The sequence below is a fragment of the Diplotaxodon limnothrissa genome, linkage group LG6 (assembly GCF_057381915.1).
Source record: "Diplotaxodon limnothrissa isolate DT_005_m linkage group LG6, D_limnothrissa_male_GT1.1, whole genome shotgun sequence".
Lineage (NCBI taxonomy): Eukaryota > Metazoa > Chordata > Actinopteri > Cichliformes > Cichlidae > Diplotaxodon > Diplotaxodon limnothrissa.
Genome location: NC_140601.1, coordinates 11,175,753 through 11,194,398, shown reverse-complemented (window position 1 = coordinate 11,194,398; position 18,646 = coordinate 11,175,753). Strand labels below are relative to the sequence as shown.

The 18,646-nt window shown below is 39.8% G+C and overlaps 1 protein-coding gene across 1 annotated transcript in view; it reads left to right on the top strand.

The window, feature by feature from the left end:
* Positions 1-258: 258 nt before the first annotated feature.
* The window catches only part of ncf4 (neutrophil cytosolic factor 4), a 37,131-nt gene continuing 18,743 nt past the window's right edge, over positions 259-18,646 (top strand). The window contains exons 1-6 of the mRNA XM_085355623.1: positions 259-290; positions 648-732; positions 845-1,004; positions 10,603-10,673; positions 11,342-11,469; positions 17,369-17,420. Of these exons, the coding sequence (XP_085211749.1) occupies positions 259-290; positions 648-732; positions 845-1,004; positions 10,603-10,673; positions 11,342-11,469; positions 17,369-17,420 (528 nt within the window). The remainder of the gene's footprint in view (positions 291-647; positions 733-844; positions 1,005-10,602; positions 10,674-11,341; positions 11,470-17,368; positions 17,421-18,646) is intronic.

Sequence of the window (18,646 nt, the reverse complement as noted above, 5' to 3'; positions counted from 1 at the left end):
TTTACGCTTTTACCACATGGATTGTCAGCTGATGACGCCTGTGCGTGTTATCTGTATGTGTGCAGTGAGACTTCCCCACACATCTGTGTGGCCAAACGCGCGCACCCGTCTGCTGATCTTTTTTTTAAGGAACTTTCGCTTCCTGTTGCTTTTCTCCGCACTATTGCGCTTGTCAGTTTGAAAGTCAGTCAGCCTGTGGTGTGTGTGAAAAGTGCTTTGTTCACTAGCAGCTTTAAAGTTTCTTCTGCGTTCATCATCATGTCTCTGCCGCAGCAGTTACGCGACCAAAGGTGAGTCTGTCTACAGGTGACAGGTTAGAGTCGGTGAGCCGATGTTTTGCGCACAGACTGGCTGCGAAGTTCATTTCTGATCGCTGGTGAATAATTGTAACATATCTAATTTGATCTAAAAAGACCAAACTAAATCAAGATCAGCATGTTTTATGGTTGTTTTACTCATACAGCTGTCATCATGTTAAAAACAAAACCTTTTTAATTGTAGATTATGTTTTTCTTTGTTTGCTTGTGTGTGTGTGTGTGTGTGTGTGTGTGTGTGTGTGTGTGTGTGTGTGTGTGTGTGTGTGTGTGTGTGTGTGTGTTTTTCTTTGTGTCATTTTTGTCTTAAATGATCTGGTCTTGTTGCTTTAGTGACTTTGATCAGCTCCCTCTCAACATCCCAATCAGCGCCACCATTGCTGATATCGAGGAGATTAAAGGCTTCATCGACTACTTTGTAAGCATTAAAAAAACTAAAGGGCTGAGATGTTTTTCACTGAGACTGGCTGAGAATACCAGGCTCAGCTGTTTCTTTTTCTCTTTCATTCATGCCTCCGTTTCTCTCTCAGAGGTTCGTGATTGAGGTGAAGACTAAAGGAGAGAGTAAGTACCTAATCTACAGGAGGTACCGGGAATTTTTCAACCTCCACCAGATCCTCGAGGCCAGGTACTCTTCAGAAAACCTGGCCAAACTGGGCCCAAACACCTGCATCTTGCCTCCTCTTCCAGGTGTGTGTGTGGGTGTGCACTGTTGATCGTCAGTGGCATGCACGGTGCAAGATTTCATGTCGCTCAAATATGCGCTTGTTAGTGTCCGGCTGCTGGCAGATTGGTTGTTATGCCCTCTGAAGCTTATCTAAATCTTTTCAGGCATGCCTCGTACTCGGACTATGTCAACAGTCACAGCTTCTGATTTTCAGTCTTGCTAAATTGCTTTTCTGAATTGCATGGTATGTGCTGTGATTTCCACCATGGCAGAAATGGCCCACATAAGAGCTGGTGGGTTCACTAACTCAAGGCAAACAGACTGAATTTGAATATGTTCCCTAAAAGTCAAACAATAGTTTGGTCTAGTGTGAAATATTGTAATGAGTGTGGGAAAATGGTATCTACTGTAATGGTTAGTTTCACAGTGTAGCTGTGTCAAAGTTACACAAAGGGAACTCCTACTGGATCCTTCCTGTATTGTCGCTCCATAACCTTACATGCTTGCATGCTTATTCTCCTCCATGCATAGGAGAGCAGGTTCACAGAGACACCTGACTGAATTTCCTCTCTGTCTCTGGAAGAACTGAAACCCCTCTGAATACTCTTTACTAAATGCATACGGCTGCTGTGTTTGTTGCTGTGCTTACATTTTGTTGTTTTGATTTTGTTTTTCTCATGTATTCAGGGGGAGATTGAGACATAATTGGATGCCTTTAGTGAATTAATATTGATATTATAAAGAATAAAAACTGTTGCGTCCCTTAAAGATTTGATTAAGTTTGGTGGGAGCTCACTTCTATTCAAATCCGATTCTATTTAAGCCACAAGAGCTTAGTTATAGCACACTTTAGGCACCCATTGCTGCATAATAATGTGAAGCATGAGTGCTCCAAATGCTGCATTTACAATCCTCTTTCTCCACCGAGACATCCGCAGAAAGAAGATTGAGATCTACTTTTGCTCAGCTGAAGTAAAATGGGTTTAGAATGAAGTTTATATTCTACCAAACCCAGTGAACTTTATTGTGCTTTTTCTTTTATTCGCGCTCGAATCTTTAGACACACTTGAAGCATTTACTGTCATGTTATGTGGCTAAATGTCAAAAATCCAGCATTACAAGCCAGCAGGTATCATGGTGCCCCTACAAGGTCAGTTTAAACCAAACCATACATCAGAGGACAGTAATTCCTTTAATCCACAACGATTGACATTCAGATTAGTCAGGAAAGAGCATATGGAAAGAAGGGCAGATGAATGCCACGGGCAAAATACAGAGACTAACTTGAATAGAGAAGGGAAAGAAGAGCAAAATTGAAGGGGAAGATTTTGAGAGGCAGTAAGAAGAGGGTGATTTATTCATTCATCCATTTCCAGGGGCTTCAGGTATGTAGCAGCCGACGGAGCAGAGAAACCCAAGCACCCTTTTTGTAGTAATCAGTGACTTGTATGCTGAAGCACCAGCTGGGGGATACAATTGCTCCATCGTGACCACTTTTGTCCCTGGATTATCTGTGTCGGGAACAAATCTAAACTCAGCAGAGCAGGACATCGACTCACTTTAGCATGCTAGTTAGCTGCAGGTTGATACTGAGGTTTTTCTTACTGATGGAATATACTGACTTGACTGATTTCATCATGATTTGGTGACTTTAAAACAGCCATTTTAAACAAGCATTGCATCCCTACCATTACTGAAATTAAAAGTACAGCCAAACATTCTGCTAGCTTGTGCTTAAACTATACATGCTAGTTTGTACTCAAGGTTAATGGGCTCTTTGCTATGATGGCTAAGATGGTGCATTTCTTATGTTATCACTGAAGTTCTTGAAAACTCCTATCATGGCTTCACTTAACTGGAGTATTATCACTGTTACTTCACTTCTTAAATGCTGTCAAAATGAAAACTACTATCTTAAAAGAGACCTTATAAAGACTACAACTGTAAAAGTATTTTGAAACATCCATACCTTATGCCTAGAGTTTTATATTGAGTCGCTTCTTGCTGGGTACTTAAGTGTCTGTGAACAGAACTTTACTTTTGAAGGGAGGCTGAATCATATAAGTAGAAATAAGAAATAAGTTCAACCAACAGAGTGCATCTAGACAGTTAACTCATTCACTGCCAGGGTTTTTGAGCATTTTTACTCATTTTTGAAGAGCCACAGAAAACTGTGTGTTATGATCATATAAACGCTGAACCTACCAAAATGAAGAACAGACTCTCTTCTTCCATCCAAAAAAAAAGCTTGTTTCTACCATTTTCCATTCTTTAGTAATCAGCTGTAGAAGAGAGGTGGGTTCCACCAAAAATGCCTGTTTTGACCACAAAAAGGGAGAAAACGAGCTTTTTGTGAAAAATACATTTCAAGCAGTCTGATGTTCACTGACAAGCTGCCCGAGGTTGTATTCTAGCCCCTCCCATTGGAAACGTAATTGACGTCTATAGACGTCAATGGCAGTCAACGTAAGTTTTTCAATTGACGTCTATAGACGTCAATGGCAGTGAATGAGTTAACAATCTGGAAGAAAAGTCACTTTCCACTGCAAATGAGCTGCTGTCGAAGAAGATTAAGCTCTGGATGAAATGCCTGTACTGGCCACAATGAAACAAAAAATTTAAATTAGGAAAAGTTGGTAAGTGTGATAATGAGTCAACTACTGAAGTGCTTTTTAGAGCTCACTGACAGGCAGAGAAGACGGAGGTATGTGAATCCCGTTTCTAACCCACCTAGTTTTTAATATACAGTAGTTAATGAAGGTTTTAATTTGATCAATTTTGACAGCATTGATGAAAAGACAGGGTTATACTAGCAGGGCACTCAGATCTCTACTAAAACCCAACAGTCTGATAGTCATTTGTTAAAAAATAATGTAAAAGATTGGTTAATTAAATTCCTACTCTAGCGTTCACCTGCCCATATTCATATAATTCCGTAAATACATCATCTAGTGGTCCGAACACAAGAATTATTGAGCAGTAAGCTAACAGGCTTCAGAGTTCCCACTGTGGTGTAATTTTTTCTTTACATGAGAGCACACCCATTGCCTCCAACTCATGTAGCTGCTGCTGCTGGCAGGCGCTGGAGCAGGCTGTAGCTGTGGCTGGAATCCAGGGCCTCAAGCCTTTATCACAAGCACTGTTTGATCATTCTAACACCAAGTAAGCCTGCCATTTTTGGATGATATCTGTTAGCTGCCAAGTTTACATTTGACTCTTTGGTCCAAAATGCAGCAACACAGATTCTTTAGCATAGTGTCAGTTACACTGCTGCCAGCTCCAAGTTAACATTTAGTCAACAAAAACATTTAGTTAGACCTAGCTAACCTCGTTACAGTAGTCCCAAAATGTTGATCTGTTTATCTGGATGTAGGGTTTTCAGTGGGAGGAGTGTTTCATCACTCATCCAAGTGACTTCCTCCGTATCAGCTGACTGCAGGTTTCCCCAACCAATGACTGGAACTAGCCCACTGAATGAACATTGGGCTGTGAGATCAGTTCCTTGATCTCACAGCCCAATGTTCATTGAGAGACGTTTCGTCACGTTTCGTCACTCATCCTTCGTGACTGAAGAAGTCACTTGGATGAGCGACGAAACGTTTCTCCCACTTTTGGGATTTACTTACTTAGATGATTGAGCATGCATCAAGGCCCGTTACAGGAGATCTGGTGATTCTTTGCTAATGTTAAAACACCCATTTTGAACAAGTAGTCTTCCAAAATTGCCAATATTAATGGATTAGTCCAGAAAGGTTATAAATGTTGCGCTTCACGGAGAATTTGATCAGATGAAAGCATACCGAACAATCAAAAGACTAGCTGACATGGGCACTGCAGCCCAGCAGATGTAATTTCAAATTGTCTCCGAGATCTTTAAGAGACCAAAATTAGAATTAATAGGTTCTTCTTTCCAATCCCACCTAACAAATTTCATTGAAAAGCTGGCTCGGTAGTTTTTCTGTAGTCCTGCTAAGAGACAGCCAAACATGCCAAAGCAATCACACTCTGCACTGCTATTCACCTTGATGATGGATGTAGGATAAAATAATCAAAAGCACAGAGACTTGAGATAAAATATTGTAATGTGAAAGCCAAAGTATATTCAGGCCTCAGTCACTGTTTGTGCTGCTGTGTGGCTGTGTCTGTCCTCATCTGCTCTGTGGCTTTGGCTTTATTCAGCTCATTGTTTCCCCATAAGTCTGTCTGTCTGGGAGGCGGCGTCAGTGTCTGTATTGATTATCAGTGGCTGGAAACCAACATGTGCACCAATAAAAGCCTGAGGGCTTTGAATGGGTGGCTCGGAGCATTGATTTAAGAAGGATGAGGACAGACAGAGGTGATTGTTTTGTGTGTAGATTACAAATAGATTACAGATTTATTTCTGTGGATTCACAGGCTTTAGCTTGGTTATTAACTTGTCATTGTCATTATTAAACATTATATTTACTTGGCAAAATGGCTCTGTCTCATCATTAGAACTACTAGTCACATTATAGTTGCAGTTTTCATTTGATTCAATTTAAAATACAAAACTAAAGTAAAAATGCATTTAAACTAGCTTATAAAAGTGAGCCATTGAGGACTTGCACAAAAACTAAAAAGTCTGCATGTAGGGAAACACAAGTTGAGATGGGTACTGGACAGCTGGTTATTGGCACTTAAAAAAAACAACAACCCAAACTTAATACCGTACATGGTGGTTGGATGTTGTTGGTATTGAAGTGGGACACTACAGTAAATTAAAGTCAGGGGAAAAAGTTGATCAAATACACTTTGGTGACCATTTGCCTCAGGTTGAGACATAGTGGGGGTGTCCAAATTCATGGGCTGCATCCTCCTGAGGCCGCATTTGTAGGCTGATTACGTCACAGCGACGTAACGAAGGCTGTCCAAATTCGTAGACTCCTCTGAATTCAGCCGACAAATGCATCCTCCTTTTCCGCAAATTTGAAGGATGGGTCAGGTGTATCCTTCGTGGCCCACCATATCCCAGAATTCTTAGCGCAGCCCAGCCAATTCCGGTTTTCAACAATGGCGGCCGCTACTAAGTTTTAATATTACTCTTATTACTCTTTCTGGGTGCCAAAATACACTTTTAACATAAAAACATGTGTAAACTTCAAATATCTGCTCAGTTTATCAAGATATCACATATTTGCAAAAGTGCTCCGACGTTTTCGGAGACGTCTGTTACCCACCAGCTCGATAGCTAGCCGGGAAACTCCCGGCAAATCATTGTCAGATCACTGCGGTCGTTTGCTACTCAGGTTAAACGTGATATATAAGTCACTTGGGGCGATCGTGGCTCAAGAGTTAGGAGTTCGCCTTGTAATGGGAAGGTTGCCGGTTCGAGCCCCGGCTTGGACAGTCTCGGTCGTTGTGTCCTTGGACAAGACACTTCACCCGTTGCCTACTGGTGGTGGTCAGAGGGCCTGGTGGCGCCAGTGTCCGGCAGCCTCGCCTCTGTCAGTGCGCCCCAGGGTGGCTGTGGCTACAATGTAGCTTGCCATCACCAGTGTGTGAATGTGTGGATGACTGGATATGTAACGCGCTTTGGGGTCCTCAGGGACTAGTAAAGCGCTATATAAATACAGGCCATTTACTTAGATAACCTAAAAATGTTATTATTTGGCTGTTTTTCAGTGTTTTGTTTTTTTTGTGAATAAATCAGTCTGGCAGAGATTAAAGTTATTTGATAAAATAAAACTTCCCTCGGGTGGGTTCCTCCTTGGTTTTCATTGAGCTGAATAAACATCAAACAGAAAACTGATTAAACAGAAGTGTGAGATGGTCGAGAATTTACGTCTGTGTCCTGTTATATTTTAGATAGCAAGGAGCAGACGGCTGAGTTTATTAAACTCCACCAAGACAGTGGTGACGCAAATCTGAAGGCTAGACTGTCCAATTTCACAGCTGTTTACTTCCAGCCTACCCGACCTTCTGAGGACCCGGCCCACGTGGACCGCGAAGGACGGGTCCTCAGGAGGATGCAGCCCATGAATTTGGACACCCCTACTGTCACTTCAGCTCTTCTTTGATTCTGTGTTTAGCTATGTACAAAGCGCTAATGTTGCCATGCTAGCATGCGAACATACTCAGTTGCAATGCTAAAATGCTCATGTTCAGCGGGTGCAGTGTTTTCCATCATTATCATTTTAGCTATTTTTGTGTTATTTTGCTAGCTTTGCTGATTACTACAAAACTGAAAGCATATTTCATGTTGATGGGCATGCCATTAATGTTTCTAAAATGTCCCCATAAACTACTGAAGTATCACTGAAACTGCATCATATCCTTTATAGGCCAGATTCACCACTCAAATGCCCCAGACAATTATTTAACAGGACAAAAAAAGAGGGCTGAAGGAGCCATAACTACACTTACAGTATTTACTGGAACATAAAAAAACTGTCTATGTAGAGCCTACGGTCAAATCTAAATAAATCACGTAAAAGTTTACTGAGCTTGACCCCTCAAGATGTGAGGAAAAAAATATATTTTTTCCTCCAACACAAGCCATCTTTAAAAGGGGTATAAGCTGTGTCTACTGCAGTATTTTAGCTGGTTTGTAAAATTATTATTATTTAAATTATTATTTAAAAATATTTTTAAAGTTTAACTTTACTGGCTTTTAAATATTAGGGGGAAAAAAGCCTTCATTAGCTACACATTAGGAACCAGTGGAAACTTTTACTGATCTTGTGTATTTTAGAGGTGCTGTCTTATAACTAGAGCCAAATCCTTTGCAATCCATTAAAACCAGGCTCTTACTCTCTGATTTCTTAATTCTCCTGTGTGTCCTGCTTAAAGGGTTTCTTTCTTGTTCTTTCTTTTCGGGCATCGTTCAGAATGCTTTTCTGTTCCCTCAGCTAATGTCAAGGTCATTATGAATCATTATAAATCACTATGATCAACCTACCAAATTACAGCTGCTTAAGTCATATGTTTGATTTCTTATTAAAAAGCAAGAACGCTTTTACTAAAAAAGACTCTATAGTAAAGATTTTACGATTTTACAATTTGTTGTAACATGTACCGCCATATCTCGCAATGCCAGCTGCTATATCGGGAAAGTTCTACTTTTCTACAAACTCTGATTTAACGTCTGCCACTGAGGAGTCTGTTGGATAATATTAGATCTGATGGGTTTAATTGCAGTGCCAGATCTCATCAGGATGGGAAGGGAATAAGAAAGACAGGGGAGAGAGTGAAGGGAGACAGGCGAGGATGGGTGATGATTTTGAGGGCAGAAAAAAAAAAAAGACAGCAGAAAAGGATCGAGGTCTGTCTTTTCAAATAAAGCTATTCTCATTAAGGAGACGTAAATAATGTTTCAGTATCATGTGTGCGTTTCTTTGTTTCTTTCTTGTGAGCTTGGTGCTATGTTATGCTTTTCTATCTTAAATGTTGATTTCTGAGTCATACGTGACAGCTATAAATTCAAGGTCAAAGGAGCATTTAGGTGAGTGGATGGGTGACTGCAGTGAGTGAGTAAATGAATGAACTTGTGCCTGCAAGTGATTGAGTGAGTTATCGTGCTCCACAGTGAATGAGACAAGGGAAATTGAGTGAAGAGAGAGGGCTGAGGGTCATTAAGACTGTGCTAAATTTGATTTAACAGCAGGGTTAGATGGCCTTGGATGAATTGGTGGGGCCCGATTTAGACTGTTAGGAGTCTGTGCTGTGCCTCGTAATTTTTTTGACTGGACGTAATGTGATATTAGGAAGAGTAATATGCTATTTTCACAATCTTTTAAAGTAAGGAGTATTTGCCTTGTTTAGGACAGGATAAATGTGTTAGCTGTCTAACACATTGACATATGAGTTGGGCTACACCCTTAATCGTTGAATTAAGGTATTTTCAGTCCCACAGATAAAAGAAGTATAAAATCAAGCACCTAGCGATGCAGTCTGCCTGCATGAACATTTGCCCAGCTGTACGTAGTGTTATTGCTAAATGAATGAGTTTGGGAATCACGGCAACTCGGCAATGAAGCGGCAGGTCACCTAAAGTTACAGAGCGAGTTTTACTAGCAATTTGCTAACACGCTACTTTAAAACTGTTTAGCATCAAAAAAGTGCTGCTGGTTTTTACAGAGTGACAAGATTATATGTAATAGGTGGGAACAGAGTGCAACTGACCCTGTTACATTTGTATTTCTGGGAGTTCCTTTCTTAAAATGCGGAATGTAATTAGGAGAATATTTAAATCATATACACAAAAGGATTCACTAACATCCGCAACGTGCAGTTTGCTGCTAATTGCAATGGTATTTAAAGCCAATAAAAGCATGCCTGATAATGAAATGAACTGACTGTTCTTGTGTTTAAGAAACAGTGCATCTTTTGTAGAAATTCAAATCAAATTCAAATTCAAATTTTATTTGTCACACACACACAACCATACACAGTATGACATGGGGGTGAAATGCTTGTAGCTGTACAATGCCCGACCATTAAATGACAGAAGAAAAGTTTTACAATATTTACAATTTACTACAAAAATTTACAAATTAACTTAGGAATTTACAGTAAAGAATGTGCAAATAGCAGAAGAGATTATAAAGATAAGGATTATAAATTATAGGAATTATAGGATTATAGGAAATGTGTGGTGGTGCATGTGGTGACGTGTGTGAGAGTCCAGTCTTATAGTGACGTGTTTGGGAGAGTCCAGTCCTACACCTGGTTCAGGCCCCGAATAGCCTGGGGGAAGAAGCTCCTCTTCATTCTCTCTGTTTTGGCCTTAAGGGAGCGGAAGCGCTTCCCAGACCTCAACAGTGAGAAGAGTGAGAAGAACTAACCACATTGCTGAGCGCTATTTGGTACTACTTTGCTCTGTTTTGTAAATCTGGCCTATGGTGTGTAAAAGTCACCGACGCTCTGCTGACACAATAACTACAGATTTCCAAACCTCCTCTGGCTGCATGAATTGCCATGAAACTTAAGGACATTTTCTCCCAAATACATTAGCTTAACTTAACTTGAAGGTGTTTTTGTGATTGCAAAAATGTACCATTGCTAGCATGCTAACATGCTAAACCAAGTTGTGTAACATAAAAAAACCCTGAACTTAAAACTTATACTTGCGACACACGTGCATCTAAACACTTTCAGTCTTTGTGAGTTCGAGCAAGTAAGGAGATAATGTTACCACATAATCTTCATATGTGTACCTTATCACCTTGTCAGTCGGTTGGCCTATCTGAATGAAACTTTGCACAAACATTGTCACACAATCAGCATTTATAAACCGTATATGTTTATAAAAATGACTTATTTTGAATCCTAATCCTTTTTTATGCTAGTAAATATAAATTACCTAGATTATACTTACCTGGGTTTTATATAGTACCTGCACGCATTTCCCTGGTTTTTGATGTTAAAAACTGAACACAATCATCAAGCTAAAATTAATAATTGACATTTACAGGCTCTTGGTGTTTAAGTGTACTAGAGCATCAACAGTATCGGAGCATGTTTACATGCTTGCTTTGTTTACAAAAACAGCTGTATTGTAAACATACGTATGCATGTCCTCTATGTGAATGCATTTTTATGGCTCCTGTTCTAGAGTGTAATCTCACGTGTGCAATCACTTTTTTAATGCGTTTTCTTTAGGAAAAATCTTCCTCGGAAACAAAAAGGAGATTGCAGAGAGCAGAATCCCTGAACTCAACACGTACATGAAGGTAATCACATTTCATTTTTATGCACGATGCGGTGTCTTTTTAAAAATTTCCAACAGAGGAAAGAATTGTTGGCATGTTTGCCATCTTCTGCAGCGTGCAGTGCGGTAGCCTACAACGCAGTGGGCTGAACGATGCTGTAGGTGGATAAGCACTGACTCGGATATTTCAGCTGTAGTTTGCAGATCGAGCTCAACATGTAGGCGTTGCTGCTCTCTTCTCTTTGCTCTGCCCTGTGCCCACATCACGTCTGACTGACTGTAGTTGTGGGACTTTTGACATGTTTCAGTGTTGCACCATCGCTAAAAACACAATCAGGTTCTCTTTCTCCTACTCACTCACTTCTCTTTTCTGCTCTACTCTCTTTTTCCCCGCAACCTACGTCGCTCCCTCTTTGCCACACTCTCTCGCCTTCACTCGCCTTACACTTCTCGCTTCATCTCCACTCCTTCTCTCACAGCACCCTGCATCTCCTTCTCCTCTTCCATCAAACTCCCACTCTCTTTACACCCCTTTTGTCTCTGTTGACGTCTCAATTCATCCACCCTGATTTCCCTCCTTTTACACCAGTCCTCATCTCCATCTTTCTTGCATGTCCTTATAGTTCATCCATTTTTTTTTACTTCACTCTTCCCTCATTCCATGTCTCTCTTTCTCTCTCTTATATCAAGAGGTTGCTGGGTTTGCCAACATGGGTGTTGCTAGACGAGGCTCTCAGGATGTTTTTCTACCAGACGGAACAGGATTCTGAGCATCAGCCGCGAGCCCTGAGGCGTCTCCGCCCGAATACCCGCAAAGTGTAAGTCCCACAATTCCCCATGGTAACAAGCCAAAACACAGATTGACTCCTTTAACACCAAGTCAGACGTCACTATAAAGAAATTAGTTTTATATCAAAGGAGACACCAGTTACAAACGTTTTTACTAGTATTTTGCTAGGTAAATGGGAAAGAAGTTCAGCGACTTAAACACACAAAGTCAGTACTTTGTTCGACCAACTTTATTCTTCAACACAGCCTGAGCTCTCTTAGGTAGCTTTTCTTGTCATTTCTTTAAGCAATCTTCAGGAATAGTTCTCCGGGCTTCTTAAAGAACATTCAAAGCTCTCCTTTGGATTTTGGCTGCCTTTTTCTTTTTCTTTCTTTTGTGTTTCTGTGTGCTTTTTTTTTTTTTTGTGTTTCTGTTCCCACACTGCTTCAGTAATGTTGAGGTCCTGGCTCTGGGGAGGCCAGCATATGACTGATGGTGTTCCAGTGTGAGTTTTCCAGGTATGCTTTTACTGCACAGGCATTGTGTTTGGGATAACGCTAAGAAATGAAGCTGCTGCCAATCAAATGCTTTCCCGATGGTATTGCATGGTGGATCAAGCTTTTCTGCATTCATAAATCTATTAGTTTTGATGGGATCCCCAACACTACTTCGTGAAATGCAGCCCCAAACCATGAGAGAGCCTTCATCCTGTTTTAGAGATGGCTGTTTGACACTCACTGTTATACCCCTGTCTGGACCTTTTACATTCATATTGACAGCAATTTGAACAACAATTTTCAAATCTGGATTCATGACTCCATCGATTTTCAATCCACTTCTTGTGTAATTTGGAATACTTTGGACTTTCCTTCCCATTTCCCTTTCTTAGAAATGAATTCTTGACGGCCTCTCGTCCACTGAGACCATTTCTGATGAGGCTTTGGGGAACAGCAACTGATCAACTGGGTGATCAAGATGGGTCATTGCTTGATTTGACTTTCAGATAAATGGTCCGGTACATGGACTTGATTGACCAAAAAAATAATAATTTCGAAGAACGTTAAGGCCTTGCTGTCTCACTCAAGCGTTCTCCTGTCAAAATATAAAGAAATGTGGGGCAGCCTGAGACTTTTGAACATTTCTCTAAGTACAAAGTATTTAACTGTGCAAAAGGTGTAGCCAGAGTGTATCACGTTTAAAGTTGATGCATCTGCAAATAATGACAAAGGAGGGTAATTGCTGGCTTTGAATGGCTTGCTTTCAAGGCATAAATACCTCTGAAAAAACTGGAAGGTTAAAATGTGGCTTTAATCTGTGAAATTTCAGAAGCATTTTGACTCTTCGAAAAGAAAAATGCCTCATTTAGCTTTGAAAAAAATCTTTTTAGATGAATATAATTAAGATCAATCTAGGGCAATTTGCTCTCTTAAGGAACATGTTTCCTCTTCTCAAATAACTGTGCTTTGAAATTAAAATAATTACAGCAGACTGGATGCAGGTCTTGTATGAATTATATGAGCAGGCAAGATGAAGCTCCAGCAACATCATTTACCTCTCTGAAGATGGAGAGAGAAGAGAATACATTTCCCCCAAAAGCGTAAACCCAGGAGTGCAGATTTCTATAAATATTTAAACTGGTTTTTCTTGCTTGAAGCTATTAGCACTTCAGTGTCAATTCCCCCCAGATGAGATGCACAGGTTCAGGCAAACCTAGGTTCATTTTATGATACAGCTAATCTCATAAACTTGTGTTCTACTTTATGAGTAACTCCTGCAATCTTTGAATGTCTCATGGTCCTTAGACTTGACTTATGTAACTCCTCGTGGAGGATGAAAGGGAAAACATTTTCAAGAATGTTCATCACAAAACTTTTTTAATTTGATAGCTGCTGTTAACTTTGAGTACTCAGTCAATACTGAAGGTCATTTAGACTGCAAATTTAATTGCACAGAAATGAAAGCAGAGAGAGATGAAACTTTGTACTTCAATTTAAGTCTTGCAGTTTGGCTTTTGGTGATGTACACAAGGAGATACCAATGCCGGCAGTGAATCAGTGCTAAAAACATGTGATGCTGCTCTTCACCTGAAACTTGGCTTAAGCGCTCCACTTTTAATTTAAAGGTATAAACATTTTGTGCATCTATGAATTCAGGGTCAGTTGACCACATATACCCACAACATGTGTTTTGCTTATATAAGCTTTTACTTCCTCCATAACAATACATTAATAGGCGTTTAGCCCACACACAAATTCAAAATGAATTCACTGAGGGTTGAATAACAGCTTAGATCTTACTGAGCATACGGAGAAAAACTGAAATGCTGCTGCATTCAACACCCAGTTGTCTTGGTTATCATAAATCACATGGAAACTCTTCAAGCTTCCACATGAGGCTTAGTCTTGGGTTGGTCATATAGGGAAGGTCTGCATCATCTTAATGCATAATGGACCTTTTTTTTCAGGTCATGACTAAGAGAGCATTCAAAATCCTTTGTATTTATGGCTTTACTATGTTCTTATCAGGAAATATGAAGCAAAAAGCCTTCCAGAGGATGAATTAACTTAATACTTTATGATAATGGCTGTCCATTTAGATGTGGAATTAAAAGGCTTGGCTCCCAGCTGCAAGCAGTCTGCTTTTAAAATGGATTTCTTCTCATAACTGCAAATTATATTGTCATAAATAACATGGCTAAGGTCAGGATGATAGCAAGCGCTTCTGCAAAAAACTGCAGGTATGAAGTAAATCAGTTGAGCAATAAGCTTAGAGAGTTCACTTGTGATGGCCACCATGCAACTTTGCATGAATATAATTGGATACCTAGGAGTCAGCTGGTAGCCAAACAGCTGATGAGTGATTCACTCGTGTCCTTCTAACTTCAGTCATTTATTGCAAGAAGAACTTCAGCTCCCTGCCTGAACTATTTCCCCCAACGCAACGTAAGTCTTTTATCGCACACAACGTGTTTGCTTTTATAGTGTAGATATATTTATAGTATATGATTCTTAAAACTACTGTACACATGTGAGAAATGACAGCATCAGTGGCTGAGAGACAGGCTGATAAGACTGATCATGTAGACGTAGTAAAAACTTGATCTGCTCAATAAATCTGTATTGATTTACTGAAGATTTGTAAAATACAGTATTGTTTTTTATTATTCAAAGACTCAAGGAGTCCTTAAAAAGTAGGGGTCAGTTTGTTATGGATGAGTTTGAGTGTAAGAAACAGCAGTGTATTGATATTGTTAATCAGAGGACAGGTGCTGTCGCTCAAAAAAAACCCCGTAAATATTTGATGTCAAATCAAAGAAGGGTGTCCTGACCTGATGACGTCTCAGCTGAGGCAAGGGCACCTTCACTTGGCATTAACCTCCTGAGACCTGAACTCTTTCATGGCATGCATTTTCAGTTTTTCTTTGCTATTTAGACTGATTGGGACCTGATGAATTTAAAAACAAAGAATGACCCGATTTTTTTGTTTTACTTGATTTTTGTTTCGGAGATAAAAGAGATCCACATAAGAGGACAGTTGCGTTAAATTGTGATAGAACAGTGGCAGTATAATGTCCTCGTGAGTGCATATCAGGCCCTTGTAGAGCAAAATTTAGTATTTTGGTCTAGACAACCCAAAATGTGATGTCCACATATGTGGACGCCAGACCTAGGAGGATATCTCTATCTATAAAGGCTTTTTATCCTTTTCATGTTCTACTTCCTCATTTATAATGGCCTTTTAGACTTTTGATTGGTCCCTTTCCCTGTGGCTGGATTACATCAACAGAAGATGTGGTAAAAGCAGAGTCTCTCAACAGGAACCTTATGCAAAAGCAGACTTTCATTGCTTCTTCTGCTCTTAGATTGCCTGTCTCGGTTTGTATGGCCTTTTGGTTGATTTGTCTGTTGGAACATTTGAAGAAACTGTTACTTCCTTCCTGAAGAATTGCTACATATTTGATTTTTACATGGTCTTTCACTGCCAGTACCTATCTTGCTTCAGTATTCTGCAGTAAATACAGTACCTTTCTGAAAGGCTGGTACTGTGCAACAGTCTCAAGCAAGCTTTCTCGTTTATTTTGATTTTGCTTCCAAAGATTGACATTTTCTTGTAATTTTGTAAAGGGTTTTTAACCAGTAGGGTTTCAAAGTTGTTGGGGTTTTTTTTGGACTTCTTGCTTTTTACTTCCAGTCAAGTCCTTGTACATGACCATTTTTAAAATAATGTTTGATTTTTGCTTTTGGTTCTTTAGCCACTTGACAAAACAGTAGCCTATGAGTCATTCAAGTGTAAAAAAGAAGCCTAACTCAAAGGATGAATCAGTGTTGTGTCTACAAATAACAGAAAACTTCAGCGCTTTGCTATTAGGAGCCCAAAATTCGTTCCCATTTCTTTAGTTTAATCTATAAGAAATGTCACGGGTAATACAGTTTGTCCGACATAGAAATTGTACTTTTGCACTCTCAAAGAATTATGAGCTTTAGTGTGCAGTGTGTCCTTAACAATATTGAGGAAGTAGAAAGAAGAAGTGGCAGGCCTCAAAAACTGCACTGAAAATAACAGGCTTTATGGAGTGATGGATCCAATGTCACTTTATTGGTTTAAATCATCATTAATGTGTACATAAGAGGTCAGGAGAGAGGCACAGTAGTTATTTACAGCCATCTGTGAAACACGGTGGAGGCTCAGTCATGGTTTGGGCTGCATGTCACTCGGTGGTGATGGAAATCTTGTCAAAATTGATGCAATACTGAACGCAGAAAAATACCATCAGAATTTGATCCAGCATGCAGTACGACCTGGAAAGCATATTACTGACAACTCCCTCATTTTTATACATTGTAATGATCCCAAACATACTATCAGTGCAATAAAAGCATACCCGTACAGAAGCCTGGAGAACTATTCCTGAAATGACAAGAAAGAGACAGAGTTCAGGATCTGTTGACGAATAAAAGCGGTCAAACCAAATATTGACTATTAGACTCATTAGAATTTTTATAAGGCATTTCTGTTTGTTTGAATATTTCAATGAATCTCTGCCACTATATCCAAAATAAAAAAATGCTAGGTGTTTCAGGTATTTTATTTTCAGACATGTTTAATACAAAAGACTTTCTTTGTGCTTGTGCATTGTAACTGCAGTGCAGCATAACAGTGCTTTGACCTAAATGTGACCATACCCACCACGCTCATAGTGACAATTTTAATATCCTTAGCATTCTTAGTTTAGCATGATAGCATGGCAAATGTAATCAAGGAAACCAATTTGTCCAACAAGTGTTGGACAAATTGAAATATTGAAAGTGCTGAATGAAAAGTTTAAGGGCTGCGTGAGTTAAAATGTATATTTGTTTAATAATGTCTAATATTAATACATTATTATTATTATTAATAATAGTGTCTGTTGACCACATATTAACCTTTTATGTGGAATCAAAACATCTGTGTGCTTAAATAATGTGAAAGGGTTTATGGCCCTGAAAATGACACAAGTGTTTTCCAGCATTTATTGACACATTGTTTCCCAGAGTGAGTGTTTTAAACATGTAGTCGCTCCAGTAAGACGAAGAGTCAAATTTAATTATTTCTCATTTTCTTTAAAATGGTTATGGGTTCAAATTAATCACGTTAGATAGAAAAACAGTTATCATAACTGCAGCAGGCTTTTCTCTGTCTTGTCAATTACATTTAAGCTTACTCTAAAGTTTACTGTGCTTTATCATTCAGGCCTTGTGGAGCTGACCAGAGAGAGCAGACTGAGCTTTCGAAAAGGGAAACAGCTTCCCAGTTTCTCGATGTTACAGGAAATATCTCTGAAATATGACTGCTGAAATATCTCTTGCGGATTCATCAGAGCGTTAAACTTTGAGGTCACTTCGAGGAATTACTTGTATGCAGACAGTGTTCCCTTATATGGCTTGTCTCTATCCATCTGTGTCTTCTAGGAAACAAGTGAAGTCACAAAAGATGGACCTCTTCTCCTCCCCCAGGGCTGAGGTTGGTGTAATTACTATTTTTTGTGCTGTTGCAACCCACGGAGTAACGACCTTTGTAGTCAAACAACCACGCAGAATGCACCGCATCACCCCAAGAAGCACAATGTAATCCTATAAGCACCATCGGCATGACTGCTTTTCATGGCACACACACACACACAAACACACACGACTTTACACAGCCGTGGCCACAGAAACCAGTATTTGGTGAAAGTCACAAACTAAGTGCATAAATAAACCCTAAAAAACAGATCCCATACATAAGTGTGCCATCTGATGTGACAAATCAATAATTACGGCGTCTTTTGTCAAATGTTGTGCTGCGCCTTTTGTCCTTCCATTCTCCCTTGACGCTGTTGACCTCATCAATAGTTCCTGCTTCGCTTCACTTCCTTTTTTAATTTCTGTATCCGTTTCTCTTTTCGTATTAACCTCCCGTTCCCACACTCTCTTCTCCTCCCTTCCACACCTCTCCCCTTAAGCATCCCTTAACTTTTGTCCTTTTCCTCGCCCCTCCCTTTGTCTGTCTCTTTCCAAGGTTGCAACCATCTCTCGTCCCTCTCTCCCCCCTCCTCTTTTTCACATCCTCTCATTTCCATTCTATTCACACCTTCCTCCCTGATGCTGATGATGGAAAGAGAAACCCATTTATATTCTAAAGTCGTTTTTCTAGGAGCTGTGTGATTTGGAGGTTGTGGAGCGCTTGTGGTTCAGGTGCTGGTGTGCAGATTTGGGCATGAGGTCAGGTCAGAGGATGAAGCAGTTATGACCTGCCAATTAAACTCTCCATGAGGGTAAAAAAAGAGCTTTTATTCTTTATACGGTCAGCACAATCTTGGACTGAATTTTGAACGCACATGCAGGCTTCTACGCTAAGAGAGCTCATATTGGTTTGACTCATTCCCTTTAACCAAGATCACCAGATCCCAAATCTAATCTTACTCCTACTGTGTTTTTTTTAAATAATATTTATCCCTCCAAACCATTAAAACCTTCAAAAAGTGATGAGAGGCCTCACTTTCAAGACTTACAATTCAGAATGATCCTCACAAAAATGTAGCGGGACCCAGATATGCCAATGCTTAGCAGCGAGTCTAAATGGCTATTTTAAAAAATCAGTTAATCAGTTGAGCCTTAATATTGTTTGCGTGGGAATAGAAATGTTGATAGTACAGTCAGACTGATGGAGGACAGCCCTTCTGTCATCTGGTTGCATTACAGTGTGTA